Raw genomic sequence first — 18849 nt, 5'->3', positions numbered from 1 at the left:
AGGCCGTGGAGTGAGTTCGGTGGGCGGGATTTTGCCGAGTGGCCCCTCCCCCCCGCCCGCACGGAGAGGAGGACGTGAAGTGAGCTTGGCGGGCGGGGTTTCGCGGGGTAGTCCCTCCCCCCCGCCCGCACGGCGTGGAGGCAGGAGAGGGAGTGCATTTACCGGCTCCTCCGCTGACATAGTACCTGTCAGGGAGGGAGCTCGGCGCGGGAGGCGGTCAGCTGCGGCTGCTGGGCTGTCCCCTGATGCGGCTGGTGGGCCCCCTGGACAGTCGGGAGCTTGGGCTCCCAGAAGACGGAAGAAGACGTGCAGCGCCGGGCGGAGTGCAGCTGGGAGTGCTGCTGGACGTAGCCCAGGGCCGGCGACAGGCATGGCTGGTGCCCAGAGGCGGAGTCGGGAGTGGCACAACCCTGCGGGACCCGTGGCTCCTGGGACCGGGAGGCCATCCGGACGTCGAGCGGTGGACGAGAGGTCGGAGGGCGAGCTGTCGGAACCCGATGCGGGGGCGATGGCTCATCGCTCTTCATCGATGGAGCGGGAGCGCGCGGCTGATGGGGCATCTCCTGGGCAGCCTGGTGAGTTACCTGTTCCTGTGTCTGTCTCCTTTTCTTCTGCGTTGCGGGATCTGCTGGGGGGCGGTCAGGCCGCCCCGGTGGGTGCGGCCTCGGCGGCGTTCGTTGGCGGCGTTCCCCTGTCTGGTTTTGGTGGGGGTCTCGGGGAGGTACTTTCCGGTTTGCGGGACTTGGTGCGGCGGCTGGAGCGGGGCGGTGTTGGGACCCCTGGGCCTGTTTCTGCGTGGCTCCCGCCGGCCGGTGGGGACGGGCTCGCGGTTCCGGGACAGGACAGCGGGGTAGTGCGGGGCCTGGGGGTCTCTTCTCCGCTTAGTTCTGGGCCTGGGGTGGTTTCCGCGGAGTCTGGGTTTATGGGTTCTGCGGTTCCTTCCGCGGTTTTGGGGGAGGGTTCGGGGGTGTCCGGACCTGTCGGCGTGGCGGACTCTGCGAAGGGGGAAGTGTATGTGTGTTTTGAGGGCCCCTTGGGTGCGCATTTGCAGTCGGCCGTGCGGGAACAAATTTGGAACGGGGAGTATGTGGACATATTCACGCTCTTGCCTTTGGAGCGTTTTCCGTTTGATGGGTCCCGGGTTGATGACGGTAGACGGGAGGATGCGGAGCGGCGGCGTTTTCGGCTTATCCCCCGTACTTTTGCGAATTGGTTGCAGGTTTTCGCAATCATGGCCAGTGTCATTGGGGAGAAAGCTCCGGAGCATTGCTCGGCGTTGTTCTGTTACCTGGACGCCATTAGTGAGGCTCACAGGGTTTACGGCGGGTCTGCGTGGCTTCGGTACGATGAGCAGTTTAGGCAGCGGAGGGCTGTTCGCCCGTCTTTGCGTTGGGACCACAAGGACATTGGCCTCTGGATGCGGCTCATGGCACCGCCGAGGGCTCCTGGTCCGTTTTTTCAGGGCGGGGCCGGTGGTTCGTTTTCCCCGGGACAATCGGCCGCCAAGCGTAGGGGTTTCTGCTGGCAGTTCCAGGAGGGCACTTGTCGTTTTGGAGGGTCCTGTAGGTTTAGGCACGAGTGTTCCGGGTGCGGTGGATCCCATCCTTTCTCGCGCTGTTTCAGGCAGGGTAGAGGCCCTCCCGGAGAGCCTGCAGGTAAGAGGGACGACGCCGGTGCGGGTGGAAAGGATGGAGCCTTTCTTAAATAGATATCCTGATCGGGCTGCGGCGGTGCTGCTGGCGGCAGGTTTTTCGGAGGGTTTTCGCATCCCCTGTACTTTGACTTTGGTCCCCCCCTTAGCTCGGAATTTACGGTCGGCCTTGCAGCATGCTGAGGTGGTTTCGGCTAAGTTGCGGAAGGAAGTGGGGTTGGGTCGTATGGGTGGTCCGTTTACTTGTGCTCCGTTAGCGGATCTGGTGGTTTCTCCCTTGGGGGTTGTGCCTAAGAAGGAGCCGCATGCGTTTCGGTTAATTTACCACCTGTCCTTCCCTAAGGGGGGGGTCGGTGAATGACGCTATAGATCCGGAGTCGTGTTCGGTGTCTTACACGTCCTTTGATGCGGCAGTGTTCTGGGTTCGTCGGTATGGGCGCGGTGCCCTCATGGCGAAGTCCGACATTGAGTCGGCGTTCCGGCTGTTGCCGGTTCATCCGGACAGTTTTCGTTTTTTGGGTTGCCGTTGGCAGGGCGCGTTTTACGTTGATAGGTGTTTGCCCATGGGGTGTTCTATCTCTTGTGCGTTGTTTGAAAAGTTCAGTTCGTTCGTGGAGTGGGTGGTTCGGGATGTTTCAGGGGTGAATTCGGTCATCCATTATTTGGATGATTTTCTTTGCGTGGGTCCACTGGCTTCCGGGGTGTGCGCGGTTTTGCTTGCTACGTTGCAGCACGTTGCTGACCGTTTCGGGATTCCTTTGGCGGCTGACAAGACGGAGGGTCCGGCTTCGGTGATGACTTTCTTGGGCATCGTTTTGGATTCTGGCGCAATGGAGTGTCGGCTGCCGGAAGAGAAGCTGTTGGCCCTTCAGGGTGAAATTCGTGCGGTTCAGGGGAAGCGTAAAATTCAGCTGCGGCCCTTGCAGTCATTGTTGGGGAAACTTAATTTCGTTTGTCGGATCCTGCCGATGGGTCGGGTGTTCTGCCGCCGGTTGGCGGCGGCGACGGCGGGTATTGCCTCCCCTTTTCATTTCATTCGGCTGACTCGGGAGCATCGGGAGGTCTTGCAGTTGTGGCACACCTTTTTGGATTCTTTCAACGGCCGGGCGCTTTGGATGTCGGGCCTGGTTAGTAATTTTGACTTGGAGCTGTTCACGGACGCGGCGGCTTCTGCGGGATACGGGGCCTATTTCCGGGGTCGGTGGAGTGCGGCCTCGTGGCCGGCTTCCTGGCGGGAGGCATATTTTCTCAGTAACCTAGCGCTGTTGGAACTGTTTCCAGTGGTATTGGCGGTTGAGGTTTGGGGGGAGAATTTTCGGAATCAAAAGGTGCGTTTTCACTGCGACAATTTGGGGGTGGTTCAGGTCATCAATAGGGTCTCGGCTTCTTCCCGACCGGTGGTGGCCCTGCTTCGCCAGAGGAGCAACACGGGGTTCCTTGTCCCGACTGGCTGTGGGAGATTGCCTTGGAGTCGTTGCGGGTTGGATCCGGCGGTCGGTGAGTGAGGCGACTTGGTCTGCTTACTCTACGGTCTGGCGGGAATGGCTGGAGCTGTTGCGACTGGTAGCTATTGATCCCTGGGGGCCGGAGGTGCGTGTGGCGGTGTTGTACTTCTTGGCGCGGAGTTTGGAGCGGGGGGTGTCGGCGTCCGCAGTGGATCGCCGTCTAGCGGCATTGGCATTTTTCTTTAAGTTGCAAGGGTGTCGGAATTTTACTAAGGATTTTTGGGTTTGACAGGCTCTGCGGGGTTATCGGAGGGCTCATCGTTGTAGGGATTCTCGTCGTCCGGTGTCGTTCGTGTTGTTGGGGTCTTTGTTTGAGCATCTGCGGACTGTGTGTTCTTCGGATTTTGAGGTGGTTTTATTTCGAGCTGCCTTTGCGGTGGCTTTTTTTGGGGCTTTGCGAATTGGGGAGCTCGTTAGTCCGTCCAAGTCGGTTCTTGGGGGGTTGTTGGTGGAGGAGGTTGTGTGCTCCGGTGATTGGGTGGAGGTTCTGGTCCGTCGGTCTAAGACGAATCAATTGGGCAGGGGTGCGGAGGTGCGTTTTTTCGCTCTTCCGGGTTCACTGGTGTGCCCTGTTCAGGCGGTTCGGGAATTTTTGTCCCGTCGCCCTGGGGGGCGGGGGTCCTTTTTCAGGCATGTTGATGGATCCCCTTTAACGCGTTTTCAATTTGTGGCGGTTTTTCGCCGGTGTTTGACGGCTGCTGGTTTGGATGCGTCTTTGTATGCTTCGCACTCGTTTCGGATAGGGGCTGCTACGGAGGCAGCCAGGTGGGGGCTGTCGGAGGATGTAGTGAAGCGCATTGGTAGGTGGGATTCCCAGAGATTTCGCCTGTACGTTCGGCCGCATTTGTTGCGGGCTTAGTGGGCGGTCCTGTGTTTTGTTTGTTTGGGTTGTGGGAGGTTGTTGCGGTTTTGTCCCTGTGCTGTATTGTTCTGGCGGTATTGTTTCTTTTCTTTCAGGTGGAGCGGTGTGCCTGGTGTGGATCCTGAGTCACTCGTATGTGTTTTGAGGGGCCAGGCGGGCTGATGTTCGGCCCAATGGCAGGCAGCTGGGGTTGGATAGACGGGAGGTTTGTGTCCGCTGGTTAGGTGTGCCGGGCATGTTGTGGAGTCGTGTTGTGCCAGAGGTGCGGCGTTTTGTGCGGCTGGATAGGCCACCGGATGTGTTGGTGATTCACGCGGGTGGCAACGATTTGGGGGGTAGGTCCATGCGGGAGCTGGTTAGAGATGTCAAGCTGGATTTTCTTCAGTTGCGGAGTGAGTTTCCGGGGATGGTGGTGGTGTGGTCTGACATGGTCGCCCGCACTTCTTGGCGCTTGGCGCGGTCGGTGGAGCGGCTCAACAAGGCCAGGATTAAGGTCAACCGGGAGGTGGGGCGCTTTTTTAGTCGTAATGGAGGATTGGTGGTTTGGCATGTGGAGTTGGATACTTGGCGGTACCTTCGCAGTGATGGAGTGCATTTGAATGCGGTGGGCACGGATTTGTGGTCCCTGGAGCTGCAGGACGGCATACTTCGGGCGGTTCGTTTGTGGCGTGGCACGCATGGGTAAGGGCTTACCCAGCGTGCTGTGGCGGTTGTTGGTCTTTGGAGGCGGTTCTCATGTTGGAAGGAAAACAATGGTGTGGGACCCCATCCGTGGTATAGGGGGCCCGGTGGATATTCCCAGTTAACCAAGGATTAACTGGAAGGTGGTGGTGCTGCACTGCGGACGGTATGGTTATCTCCGAGCTGGTTGGTTGCGGCTGGAGGCCTAGTGTATAGGGTTGTCCGCAGGTGCATTTTGGATCGTTTGTGAGTGCCTTTGAAGACCAACAACAATTCTTTGGTTTCCGTTAAGGAACGGTTGATGTATGTAAAATAAGAAGTTGTTAATAAAAGGCCATGTTGGCCATTTACTCCAAAATGGTGTCATGTTTTTGTAAAGTTTATTTGGTTAAAGGGGGGGTTTGGAGTGGTATGGATAGGCAATGGTGGAAGTAGGAGTGGACAAGCCTATCTATGGTGCAGTAGTCAAGAAATGCCCGTAGCGAATAGGGAAGAATGGAAATAGCGCAGGGCATACATGACTAGGCGCAGAGTGGTAGGGAACGGAAAGGGTTAAAAATTTAGCTCCAAGGGGTGGGGAATGGATTGGGAATTACGGGATTGGCAGATGTGGAGTGTAGGAGGTGTCTGTGGCACCGTAGGGTGGGGGTTGCTGCGGAAGGGGCGTCAGTGCAGCTGGATGGGTGCAAGGACCAGAGCTTCCCTCCCGCCCTCCCTGTTAGGTTGGGTATAGGGTCTTGTCCGGGGGCAGGTGCGCAGGAAACTCGAAAAAAAAAAAAAAAAAAGGTGACGCTGGTTGGAGAGGTGGGTTTTATGTTGGTTCGTGGGCGGTTGTTGGTCTTTGGAGGCGGTTCTCATGTTGGAAGGAAAACAATGGTGTGGGACCCCATCCGTGGTATAGGGGGCCCGGTGGATATTCCCAGTTAACCAAGGTTTAACTGGAAGGTGGTGGTGCTGCACTGCGGACGGTATGGTTATCTCCGAGCTGGTTGGTTGCGGCTGGAGGCCTAGTGTATAGGGTTGTCCGCAGGTGCATTTTGGATCGTTTGTGGGTGCCTTTGAAGACCAACAACAATTCTTTGGTTTCCGTTAAGGAACGGTTGATGTATGTAAAATGTGAAGTTGTTAATAAAAGGCCATGTTGGCCATTTACTCCAAAATGGTGTCATGTTTTTGTAAAGTTTATTTGCTTAAAGGGGGGGTTTGGAGTGGTATGGATAGGCAATGGTGGCAGTAGGAGTGGACAAGCCTATCTATGGTGCAGTAGTCAAGTAAAAGCTGTGTAAATTGCAGTATCTGTACCACAGTTTATGTGGCACACCTTTTTGGATATTTTTTACGACCGAAATCAGAAAATATCGTTTTTTACAAAAACATTTTTTTCTTAAAAAAATTTTTAGTTTATAACGCCGAAAATAAAAAGCACACAGGTGATCAAATACCACTGAAAGAAAGCTCCATTTGTGTGAAGAAAAGGACATAAATTTTATTTATGTACCGTATTGCATAACTGCGCAATTGTCAGTTAAACTAGCGCAGCGCTGTATAGCAAAACAATGGAGTAAATTGCAGTATCTGTAGCACAGTTTGTAGACGCTATAACGTTCACACAAAGCAATCAATTTACACTTATTGGGATTTTTTTACCAAAACCATGTAGCAGAATATATTTTGGCCTAAATTTATAAGTTTGCGTTTAATATATATTTTTTATAGCCAAAAGTTAAAAATATAGTTTTTCTGCAAAATTTTTGTTTTTTTTTGTTTATAGAGCAAAAAATAAAAAGCGCAGAGGTGATCAAATACCAGCAAAAGAAAGCTCTATTTGTGTGAAAAAAGGATGTAAATTTCGTTTGGGTGCAGCATTGCATGACCGCGCAATTATCAGTTAAATTAGTGCAGCGCCGAGTAGCAAAAAGAGGCGTGGTCATTAAGGAGGGTAAATCCTCTGGAGGGCGAGGGGTTAAATATAATAGATAGATATATAGATGGACAGATAGATAATAATGATGTATATACAGGGACATGCTGGCTGTGATAGTTTTAAATCCTAACTGAAATTTTAGTTTAGCTCAGCTGATGACATTTTGGGGGAATTAAAGCAAATGTCATGTACAGTCTCTGTAATTAGTAACACGCTTTTCCCCAACTTATATCATGACGTTATTATATTAAACAATTGCATTCATTAAATTAATATCATTTAATTAAATCATTACATTACATTAATCAGTTACATCAGTTACATTAATATTATTTAAATAATTCCATTCATTAATGACACCGATATCATGACATTAATATCCCCATTGCACTGCACAGGAGACATGGCTGGGCATTTGTTTGCACCTTTGACCATATATGGTAGCAGTTCCATGAAGACCAAAGCTGGGCAACGCCCTATAGAATATAATCCGCCCCGGTCTATGCAGAAAAGCCTGTGTACAATGTCATTTATTACAATATGACCATTTCTCATTATTTGCACCAATTAGAAAAGCCTGTGCTAAGGAAGTGAAGGGTGAATCTCCCTGACGGGGACACAGACAGCAATAAGAACCTGCCAGGGGGACTAATCCACCTCCATTATGTCCAAAACAAAAAAAAAAAAGTTTTGTCTTTAGTTATACTTCAATGACCTCCGGGGTTTTAATTTTTTATTAGATAATGGAAAAAAGAGGGAAAGTTTGGGTTTGCATATTCACCTCTCTTTTTTTTTTAAATCGATCCCACAATCATTGGTGGTTATTGGTGATGTATACCCTGCCCCCCCCCCCCCCTCGGCTCTTGTTCAGTCGTATGATTGCTATTAGTGGTAGTTATGGGCACTGACTTTGTGTGATGTCTAGTTACATGAATGTATTATTAATCTTGTCTTTCTTTCTTTACAGGTTTATTGTCGGCTACTTCATATTTGGTAACCGTTAATTGACGGTTGCTGAGCGGTTGTGATTTTTCACACAAATTCTGAGAAGTGCAAAAATGACCCAATTCGTAAGTATTTTTTTTCACTATTCTTATGACACCCACCCACAACTGCACATACACAAAGGGATGGGGGGGGCTCATGACATTATCAACCTAATATGGACACATGGCTGCATTCGTTTTCATTTTCAGACTTTTTCACTAAATTTTCACCTACATATCCTGTGAAGAACACATTTCCTGTCCCTGGGTGGCTATGTTCACCTCTCCCAGGGCTGTGGATATGGGGGTACCACCAGTCCTCCTGTATGGGGCCCAGGCCAGCAGGGGGACCCAAGCAGAGGAGGAACAGAAAAAGATGGAAAAACTCCGAGAGGAGGAGGAGAGAAAATGGGAAAACAAAAAAATAGAAGACATACAGCGGATGGATGAAATTCGCAGGAAGGAGGAAGCTAATTGGAGAAAAGCAGAGCTAAAGAGAGAAGAACAGAAGAGAAAATCCAAATTACTGCCAATGTAATGTAAATCTGAACGTCCACTAATCGCTTTGTTTTCATTTATAGGTGAAGCGCACAACTTCTAGCTTCCGAGTTCAGGAAGATATTATGTGGGAAGAACTGAGGAAAGGGAGGAAGAGGTGGTATGAAGAAGATCGCAGGAAAAGGAAGGCGGAAAAGATGGAATTACAGCAGAAGATGATAGAGAAGAAGAGAAAGGAGGAGGAGGAACAGAGAAGGAGGGAAAAAAGAGAGGCGGAGGAACAGAGAAGGAAGGAAAAAAGAGAGGAGGTGGAGGAACAGAGAAGGAAGGAAAAAAGAGAGGAGGTGGAGAGAAAATGTGAAAACAAAAAAGCACGAGACACGCAGCGGATGGATGACATTCGCAGGAGGGAGGGAGCGAATTGGATAACAGCAGTGCTAAAGAGAGAAGAACAGAAGAGAAAGGAGGAGGAGGAACAGAGAATGGTGGATATAATCAGAGAGGAGGAGGAGAGAAAGTGGCAAAACAAAAAAAGAGAAGAGGAAGAATTTTGCAAGAGGGAGGAAGCGAAATGGAAAAAAACAGAGGAAAAGAGAAAAGCAGAACAGAGGAGAAATAAAGAGGAGGAACAGAAAAAGATGGAAAAACTCCCGAGAGGAGGAGGAGAGAAAATGGGAAAACAAAAAAATAGAAGACATGCAGCGGATGGATGAAATTCGCAGGAAGGAGGAAGCTAATTGGAGAAAAGCAGAGCTAAAGAGAGAAGAACAGAAGAGAAAATCCAAATTACTGCCAATGTAATGTAAATCTGAACGTCCACTAATCGCTTTGTTTTCATTTATAGGTGAAGCGCACAACTTCTAGCTTCCGAGTTCAGGAAGACATTATGTGGGAAGAACTGAGGAAAGGGAGGAAGAGGTGGTATGAAGAAGATCGCAGGAAAAGGAAGGCGGAAAAGATGGAATTACAGCAGAAGATGATGGAGAAGAAGAGAAAGGAGGAGGAGGAACAGAGAAGGAGGGAAAAAAGAGAGGCGGAGGAACAGAGAAGGAAGGAAAAAAGAGAGGAGGTGGAGAGAAAATGTGAAAACAAAAAAGCACGAGACACGCAGCGGATGGATGACATTCGCAGGAGGGAGGGAGCGAATTGGATAACAGCAGTGCTAAAGAGAGAAGAACAGAAGAGAAAGGAGGAGGAGGAACAGAGAATGGTGGATATAATCAGAGAGGAGGAGGAGAGAAAGTGGCAAAACAAAAAAAGAGAAGAGGAAGAATTTTGCAAGAGGGAGGAAGCGAAATGGAAAAAAACAGAGGAAAAGAGAAAAGCAGAACAGAGGAGAAATAAAGAGGAGGAACAGAAAAAGATGGAAAAACTCCGAGAGGAGGAGGAGAGAAAATGGGAAAACAAAAAAATAGAAGACATGCAGCGGATGGATGAAATTCGCAGGAAGGAGGAAGCTAATTGGAGAAAAGCAGAGCTAAAGAGAGAAGAACAGAAGAGAAAATCCAAATTACTGCCAATGTAATGTAAATCTGAACGTCCACTAATTGCTTTGTTTTCATTTATAGGTGAAGCGCACAACTTCTAGCTTCCGAGTTCAGGAAGACATTATGTGGGAAGAACTGAGGAAAGGGAGGAAGAGGTGGTATGAAGAAGATCGCAGGAAAAGGAAGGCGGAAAAGATGGAATTACAGCAGAAGATGATGGAGAAGAAGAGAAAGGAGGAGGAGGAACAGAGAAGGAGGGAAAAAAGAGAGGCGGAGGAACAGAGAAGGAAGGAAAAAAGAGAGGAGGTGGAGAGAAAATGTGAAAACAAAAAAGCACGAGACACGCAGCGGATGGATGACATTCGCAGGAGGGAGGGAGCGAATTGGATAACAGCAGTGCTATAGAGAGAAGAACAGAAGAGAAAGGAAGAGGAGGAACAGAGAATGGTGGATATAATCAGAGAGGAGGTGGAGAGAAAATGTGAAAACAAAAAAGCACGAGACACGCAGCGTCACTGATCGCCTCCATAGGTCGCTGATCGCCGCCATTATTAGTATAAAAAATGTAAATTCTAATATATATACACCGCCATTTGTAAATGCTATAACTTTCACGTAAACTAATTAATTTACACGTATTGGGATTTTTGTTTAGCAAAGACATGTCGCAGAATACATTTTGGCCTACATTTATGACAAAATTAGATTTTTAAATTTTTTTACTGGGCGTTGAAGGGATTAGCCCCTAAGTTTGATGTCCCACCATCTTGTCTCTCTCTGAGCCAAAGTTCTTCCATCTTAGAATCAGTATCCATCTTAAGTCAGTACTTTAAAAGAATTGACTTTCTTGTCTTAAACGGTAATTTGTCAGGAGTTAAAAAGTTCCTCTTTTTTGTCCAGGTGCAACTTCCCCTTTTTCCTTAGCTAGCCCGAGACTGAAAGTCTGTGGTGGGCTACATCCTGTTGAGAGAGTATTAATAACTATAAGCCAACGGTAAAAGAGGAATTGTCTGCTTTCTGTGCTGTTCAAAAGTTCAAAGCTTGACGTATATAATAATAAACATATATGCCAACTGATTGGGCATGACTGACGTATGTAATATTCTAATTGGTTAAATGCATACCTGTCAATTGATTGGTTCTTATATTTCTATGCATTGTTTTAAGTTTCATATATAAGTTTAAACACGGAAGAATAAATTCAGTTCATTCTGAGATACTACCTTGTGTCTGTCTGAAATTCCTTTGTGTCTCAGGTGAACTCCAGATCTGAGGGTAATTGCTGACCAATGCCAGGGGCTGACGGGAGTCAGTGCAGAGAGGAACGAGAGTCAATTCCTTTCAATTGGGGGCTCGTGTCCGGGATGAGATAATCATCTTTTCGGTAGGTAAGATTTTTTGTCATTTTTGTCAATTAGTCTGTCTTGCCGGTAAAGCTCTGATTGAAATCTCATGCCCTTAGGTAGCACTGGACTCAGCGTCATAAGACGCCAGTGGCCAGGCGCAGAGTGCTGTGGGAAGCACAAGGTCTTTTTGGAAAAAGACTAGAGGCAGTTTTGGGAACTGCAAAGTCTCTTATGAGAAGAGACTGAAAAGAGTTTCTTTGATGAAAGAAACCAGGAAAAAAGCCCGGGGTTGATCAGTATTGCCCTGCAAACCTTTGCTTTTCTTCCTATCGCATAGAAGTATAAGATAATTTGTTTGTGTGACACAAGTGCCCAGGTGGTAAAGTGTATGGGCCAGCGGTCACTGAAGGTATTGTCAATTTCCGTGTGACATGCCCCACCCCACCCAGATAAGCCTTATTGGTTGATGATCTGGGTGAGGTGATTGCGTGGTAACGCCGAGTTGGGTGCCTATGTAAATGTTTTGTTTAAATTGTGTTGTAAGTTAGAAAAGATTGGCAGAATATTATTAGAAAGTATTGTACACCCAGGTTATAATCTTCACTTTTATCAGTCACTAGAGAAAGACTAGAGAAAGTATCTTAGGTCCAGGCATTTTTAAAGGATAAATTGTCATTACAGCCTATAGGACAGATTTGTGATACAGATATATTCAAGTGTAAGATATGGGGAGAAGTCAGAGTAGGAATAAGCCCCCTCTCCCAAATGTTGGTGAATCGTGTAAAGATTATGTAGCCCGTATCTGTGGGACAGATTATTCTTTAATTCACCCCTGGGTAGATAGATTAGCAGAATGGAGTGAAGTAATGGGCAGTGTGGATCCATTTCCCTATAGTGGTGATAATGATACTTTTCATATGGATATGGTCAGGGGACTCTGTCTGGGAGAAAAACAGGCATTCCCATGGTACCAAGGAGACCCCATGTGGGACCCAAGATATATGGCCAGAGGTGGACAGAATTGGGTGACGTTTGCTCCGCTTTGGTTTTATAGGAAAAATAAGAGGCAAAAGAAGGCTGAAGTTAGGAATAATGATGCAGCAAGAATACATTCATTAGAGTCAGAAATAGACAGATCCACACACCCTCTCATGTTACTCCCTCCACCGTATGGTTATCCCACCCTTACAGAGGAAATTGTTGATTTCCTAACCAACCATTATGTAGTTCAGAATCCCATTCCCACTGCACCTCCCACATCACCAGTCTTAATACCTGCACAGACACACCAAATAACTGGTGCAGTTCAGATTTCTGCCACACAGCCTTCTACAGTTCAAACTCCCGAGGATTCTCAGAGTGTAGTTCAAACTCCTGCCACACATGAAGCCGCAGGGAGAATTGTTGTCACTCCAATTACTGAGGAGGATTTATTTTTTGAAGAATCCTCGGGTTCAGGTTCCCTGGTATTAAGGGAGAGTGATAGTCTGGATGTAACAGACATCCCGAGTTCACCACCTGAAACAGTATGTGGAGAGAATTCGCTGAAAAAGTGGAAAACTCTCTATAAGAACAGGTGGGAAACCCACCAACATTTTTAAAGCACCGCCTTTTTCAGTTTTTTTTTTGCTGCTTGCTGCTAGAGCACTTATTCAAAATCATACCCAATTGTCCAGTTGATTTGTTCTCTTGGGAAAGCTTAGTATTAATCTAAAACTCTGGGAAAGGAGGTATTGTAGCTTAATCTGCCGGGATACCAACTGTCCCTGTTATGACAGTGTTTATTGAAATATGATCCCTCACTCTCTGCTGGAACAATATAAAGTTTGAGCAGAAAGTTCCTTGGATGTGGGATTCATTTCCTGCACTCCAATACAAGGCCACACTGTGTTTTATAAATAAGGCCCTTTGTTTAAAGTAAAGGAGGAAAGAATAGTGCCCATGGTGGAGCATTTGTTTCAAGGCAAGAATCCTTGGAAAGGTGATTTCACCATACAACAGCCCAATAAATCTAGTTGAGAAGCCAGACGGTTCTTACAGATTTGTGCAGGACCTGAGGGCTATAAATGCTCTTGTAACTCTCATTGTCCCAATAGTACCTGATGTACCAATACTCATTTCCTCCATCCCACCTGATGCCGAGTTGTTTTTTTTTACAGTGATTGATTTGACAAATTTTTTTAGCAAATTCCTGTTGTTAAGGAGACATGGCTAATTTTTGCCTTTAACTTTAGAAGTAAAAGTTTTATCTGGAGTGAATTTCTCCAGGATTATACTGTAGTCCTCCAGGCCCCAAGCCATGAACTCCTAGCCATGGTTTAGTTGGTTTCAGTGCGGACAGCCAGCCAGGTGGAGTGTGTATCTTATATGTGATCATAAAGTGTCTAAGAAAAGTTATAATGGTGTTAAGAAACTGTTGAATACCTTGTTTTTGTCCTCACAAAAGGTGATAGGAAATTCAGTCACAAAGAGAGCTGCGGCTCTTATGGGTCTGCCCCGCCCATTGACCAAGAAAGACATGCTTACCTTTCTTGACATGATTGGTTGCTGCCGCCAATGGATACCTGACTGTTCCTACTATGACAGTATTTTGAGACAAACCACAGGTTTAGAAATGTCAGATCTTGTGAAATGGTTAATTGAAATGTGTAATGTTTTTGTGTATCTGAAACATGCTATGGTAATAGCCCCTGGTCTTGGTCTGCCCGCATATGATCAAATGTTTCATCTGTATGTTAGGGAAAATTGTAAAACTATGTCGGGAATCCTGGCTTGGGGAGCATGGAGGTACACTCCGCCCTTTTGTTTTGTTTTTTCTCAAAGATGGTTCTGGTACAGGTTCAAGGCATGCCTGTGTGTCTCAGAAGTTTGCTATTATTTGTGATGGTGATTCAAATGGCTATGTCATTTACTCTTGGACATGAGACCACCTTACACACCACCATTTAGTGAATATGAGGTTATCCTGTTGTTAAACCCCAAGTTGAGAATAAAATATATTCCTCCCACTTTAGATCCTGCTCCACTTTTAAATGTCACTGTTAGATCAAATATTGCAGTACATTTGCTACTTCTAAAGATATTAAGTGGAATGTAGTTAGTGTGACCAAAGCTCCACTAATTGGACTTTGTGTCACAAGAGGGGAGACCATGTATTCTAGAAGCTAGTGCACCTCTGTTCATCTTACAGTATCATGGGATAGGTCACAGCTCACAGTATTATGGGATAGGTCACAGGGGATGGCAGGTTACATGTGAACTGCTGGATTTTTTCATCCCTGGCCCCCCCTTTATGGTAAAATCATATGTGTCTAGATGCATTACATACATTAGGAACAATCCTCACAAGGCAAGACATTAACATTTTTTATCCGCCCACAGGTAGATTTTACACACATGCCAAAAGTAGGAAAAGGACAGGAATATTTTTGGGTAATTGTGGATATGTTTAGCCGCTAGGTGGAAATGTCCCTCAGAGTTCAGGTATAGAGATAAGGATGATTCCTTCTAAGAAGACAGGTTACCCCCCCCTTTTTTAGGTTTTAATGGATAGGCTCTTTCCCACTCCCTGGGCCAGACAGCCACTCATGGTAGAAAGAGGGGATTTAGGATTGATTCAGGAAGAATATGTGAGAAAGTTTATTGAAAGTTTGGACAAGGTTGAAAGAAATGTTGCTCGCACCTTTCTCTTTTTTTCACAGGAACCAACTCGCTTCCGTGATCGCTGTCACTAGGACCGCTGTTCTGACTGAGGATTCCAAGGCCTGGATCCATGCCAGATGTGTGAAAAGAGTAAACCATACCCCTAAGAAGCAAGACAAAGACACAGATACAGAAGAAGCAGCCAGAGAAGTCCTGAGAGATTGATCTGAACCACATGGAGTGCTTCGTCAGCCCTGGAAACTTCAACCCATCCAGGGAACTTGAACTGAATGAATCTATAGCAAATGACAAACAATTCCAAATCCCTCAACAAGCCAACCCAGGTGAAACCTTGCATCAAAGGTTCTATGGCCTTTGGGTGGCGTTGCTAATTATCAACTCTTTTATTTTTTTGATGGGCATAATACTGAACAGTTTGGCCCTTTATGTGTTCTGTTTTCAGACCAAAGTAAGGACACCCTCTGTTATTTACACCATTAACTTGGTAGTGACAGACCTTTTAGTGGGTCTCTCTCTACCAGCACGAATTGTTATGTATTACCGTAATGTAGAGACCTGTCATATCTGCTATTATGTTCACAGTTTTACGTACTCTGTGAACATGTACTGTAGTATTCTTTTCCTGACCTGCATCTGTGTTGATCGCTACCTGGCCATTGTGCAAGCCAAAGCCTCACGCAGATGGAGAAATCCCAGTTATGCTAAATGCATCTGTGTTTTGATTTGGATATTTGCTGTGATTGTAACTTTCATCATACTGACCACAACGATTAACCACAAACATTGTTGTTTTTTCCAGCTACTTATGCTGACAGGTTTTGAGTATTTTGTTCCTTTGGTGATTGTTGTTTTCTACACCCTGCGGATCATGTGGACTTTGTCCAAGTCAATACAAATGAACCAAAGCCGAGAGAGACGGGTGAAGGCGGTACAGCTCCTCATAATGGTGCTGGTCATCTTCACAGTCTGTTTCACTCCCATTCATGTTAGTCAAGTGGTTTTCTGTGTCCGCAGTGAGGTGTCTCGGCATGTCATCCTCATTGTGTACCATGTCACAGTAACTTTGAGTAGTTTTAATAGTTGTATGGATCCCATTGTCTATTGTTTTGTTACTAGCCATTTCCAATCCGCTAGGAATAGTATTTTCAGAGAACAACCGTCACCAGTTCCTTTTAACAGTCCCTGCCCCTGCCGTAGGCAGCTCGCCCTGGGGGCTAGGAAAATACAGGAGTAATGAGGCAATAAAAAGATAGATTAGGCATTGAGACTGGTTCCTTTTTTCAGGAAAGAGAAACTAATATGTTCTGTCTAATTAGAGTGTACAAAGATAATATCACTGAGAAGGAATGTACTGATTTGGTTAAGAAAATTCCCTGTTACCAGATTACATAATTTACTTTTAAGTCTCTAAACCAGTATCAGGAAATTTTGCCTGATTTGAACATAGTAATGTTGTTGCAGAATTTGTCTGTATTATATGGGTACGGTTTAGCGGGAATGTAGATTGGGTTAACTACATTGGCTATGGTTAACAAAAGTTTGGTAGAACCATACTGTTTTTGATATGTTATTAGCTGATAAAGGGAAAGTATGTAAAATGTTTAACTCCTGCGGTTGTACTCTTATTCCCCATAACACTGTTTCTGATGGAAGTATTATTAGAGCCCTTCACAACCTCCAAATATTGTTTGAAGAATTAGCTGAAAGCTCAGGAGTAGAAAATCCACTGGTCAGTTTATTTGAAACCTGGTTTGGTATATGGGGAACCCTGATTACCTACTAAGGGCCCCAGGTACCAACCTATGACTAAGGTGTAAGGTCACTTGTGTGACCTAAGAGGGGGTTTGAAGGGATTAGCCCCTAAGTTTGATGTCCCACCATCTTGTCTCTCTCTGAGCCAAAGTTCTTCCATCTTAGAATCAGTATCCATCTTAAGTCAGTACTTTAAAAGAATTAACTTTCTTGTCTTAAACGGTAATTTGTCAGGAGTTAAAAAGTTCCTCTTTTTTGTCCAGGTGCAACTTCCCCTTTTTCCTTAGCTAGCCCGAGACTGAAAGTCTGTGGTGGGCTACATCCTGTTGAGAGAGTATTAATAACTATAAGCCAACGGTAAAAGAGGAATTGTCTGCTTTCTGTGCTGTTCAAAAGTTCAAAGCTTGACGTATATAATAATAATTAACATATATGCCAACTGATTGGGCATGACTGACGTATGTAATATTCTAATTGGTTAAAAGCATACCTGTCAATTGATTAATTCTTATATTTATATGCATTGTTTTAAGTTTCATATATAAGTTTAAACACGGAAGAATAAATTCAGTTCATTCTGAGATACTACCTTGTGTCTGTCTGCAATTCCTTTGTGTCTCAGGTGAACTCCAGATCTGAGGGTAATTGCTGACCAATGCCAGGGGCTGACGGGAGTCAGTGCAGAGAGGAACGAGAGTCAATTCCTTTCAGGCGTGTGTTATAGCAAAAAGTCCAAAATATTGTTTTTTTCTCAAAATTGTCAGTCTTTTTTTAATAGAGCAAAAAATAACCATAGAGCTGATTGGAGACCAGAATGGTGCCAATCATCTCTATAGTCTAAGAAATCGGATAGCTACGAGCATTTCATCACTTCAGTTTCGCAGGATATAAACAGCGCAATTTGTAAATTGGAAAAAGCATCTGATCACACCGATCTTGGTTTGATTAGATAATGTAAGGGCAGAGGAGATATCTAGAGTCTGATAGACCCCAAATTTTTTAAAAAAAGAATATATAACAATGCCCATTGAAGTTATTGGGGATATTTGCATTCCCTGTGATAGCATTAAAAGTGATAAAAAAATTAAAGGGGCAGTGTAAATATAATTAAAAAACATCAAAATAACTTAAACCCCCCCCACATGCACACACGCACACCTATGTGCACGAGCCTTGACCCTGTGCCGGTATGTAAACAGCGGTTGTACCATGCATGTGAGGTATCGCCATGAACGTCAGCTCAAGGGCAGTAATTCTAACACTAGACCTCCTCTGTAAATCTAAAATGGTAGCTTTTAAAACCTTGCCTATGGATATTAAAAATGTATGCAGTTTGTCGCCATTGCACGGGGCATGTGCAGTGTTAAATAATGTCATGTTTGGAATCTGTTTATTGGGCATACCATCATCTTTTATATTTTACCAAATAATTGGCCAATATACTGTATTGTGTTTTTGTACATTAAAAGTAAAAAAAGTGAATTTTTGTTTTTAATTTGCTTTTGAAAAATCACTGTGTGAATATTTTATTCATTAAGGTGTCTGCTTTAAAAAAATATACAATGTTTGGGGGTTTAAATTAATTTCCTAGCAAAAAAATACTGATTTTTTTCATGTGAACAAAAAGTGTCAGAAAAGAATTGATCTTCAGGTGGTTTGAAGAGTGAGTGATGTGTGGCACAAACTTCTAATGCTGGGCATAAAATCCCCCACCCCCCAAAATGACCCCTTTTTGGAAAGTAGATACACCAAACTATTTTCTGAGAGGCATGTTGAATGAATAGAAGAATTCATTTTTTTACCACAAGTTTTTGGAAAATGACAAAGATAATTATTTTTTTTTACACAAAATTGTCAGTTAAATGATTTATTGCTCACACATGCCATTGGTATATGTGGAATTGCTCCCCAAAATACGTTCTGCTACGTCTCCCGAGTATGGGGGTACCACATGTGAGAGACGTTTTGGCAGTCTAGCCAAGTACAGGACCCCAAAATCCAATAAGCACCTTCAGGCTTTTAAAAGGCTTTATTTCCTCATTACACTTCCTGACTACCTATCACAGTTTCGAAGGTCCTGAAGTTTCCATCATAGCACCAAACCCCCCCAACAAATGACCACGTTTTGGAAAGTAGACACCCCAAGGAATTTGATAAGAAGCATGGTGAATATTTTGCAGATCTCGTTTGTTGCCACAAGTTTTTAGAAAATTAAGAAAAAAAACAAAAATATATTTTTTCTTTTCTTTTTTCATATTTTAAAACCTTGTGAGAAAAAATGAGATCTGCAAAATACTCACCATGCCTCTTTTTAAATTCCTTGGGGTGTCTACTTTCCAAAAAGGGGTAATTTAGGGGTGGGGTGGGGAGGGTTGGTGCGATCCTGACATTTCAGGGCCTCCAAAACTGTGATAGGTAGTGAGGAAGTGAAATGAGGAAGTTACGCACCTTCAGGCTTTCAAAGTGGTCATTGGATTTCAGGCTCCTGTATGTG

The 18849-nt window shown here is 45.4% G+C and overlaps 1 protein-coding gene across 1 annotated transcript; it reads left to right on the top strand.

Moving 5' to 3' along the window:
* The first annotated feature begins 14253 nt into the window (after nucleotides 1-14253).
* LOC149434618 (G protein-coupled receptor 20-like) lies at nucleotides 14254-15962 on the top strand. The gene has a single exon (XM_089663569.1). It carries the CDS (start codon nucleotides 14818-14820, stop codon nucleotides 15835-15837), a length of 1020 nt encoding a protein of 339 aa, XP_089519695.1. The 5' UTR covers nucleotides 14254-14817; the 3' UTR covers nucleotides 15838-15962.
* Nucleotides 15963-18849: the final 2887 nt, after the last annotated feature.

The sequence above is a fragment of the Staurois parvus genome, unplaced genomic scaffold, assembly GCF_062004578.1.
Source record: "Staurois parvus isolate SC_StPar_1 unplaced genomic scaffold, SC_StPar_1.0 ptg001723l, whole genome shotgun sequence".
Taxonomy (NCBI): Eukaryota; Metazoa; Chordata; class Amphibia; order Anura; family Ranidae; genus Staurois; species Staurois parvus.
The sequence above is the reverse complement of the archived record's forward strand: the minus strand, read 5'-3'. Positions and strand labels throughout refer to the sequence as shown.

Excerpts from the sequence above, each read along its gene's own strand:
- LOC149434618 (XM_089663569.1), top strand. The coding sequence starts at position 14,818 with ATGGAGTGCTTCGTCAGCCCTGGAAACTTCAACCCATCCAGGGAACTT.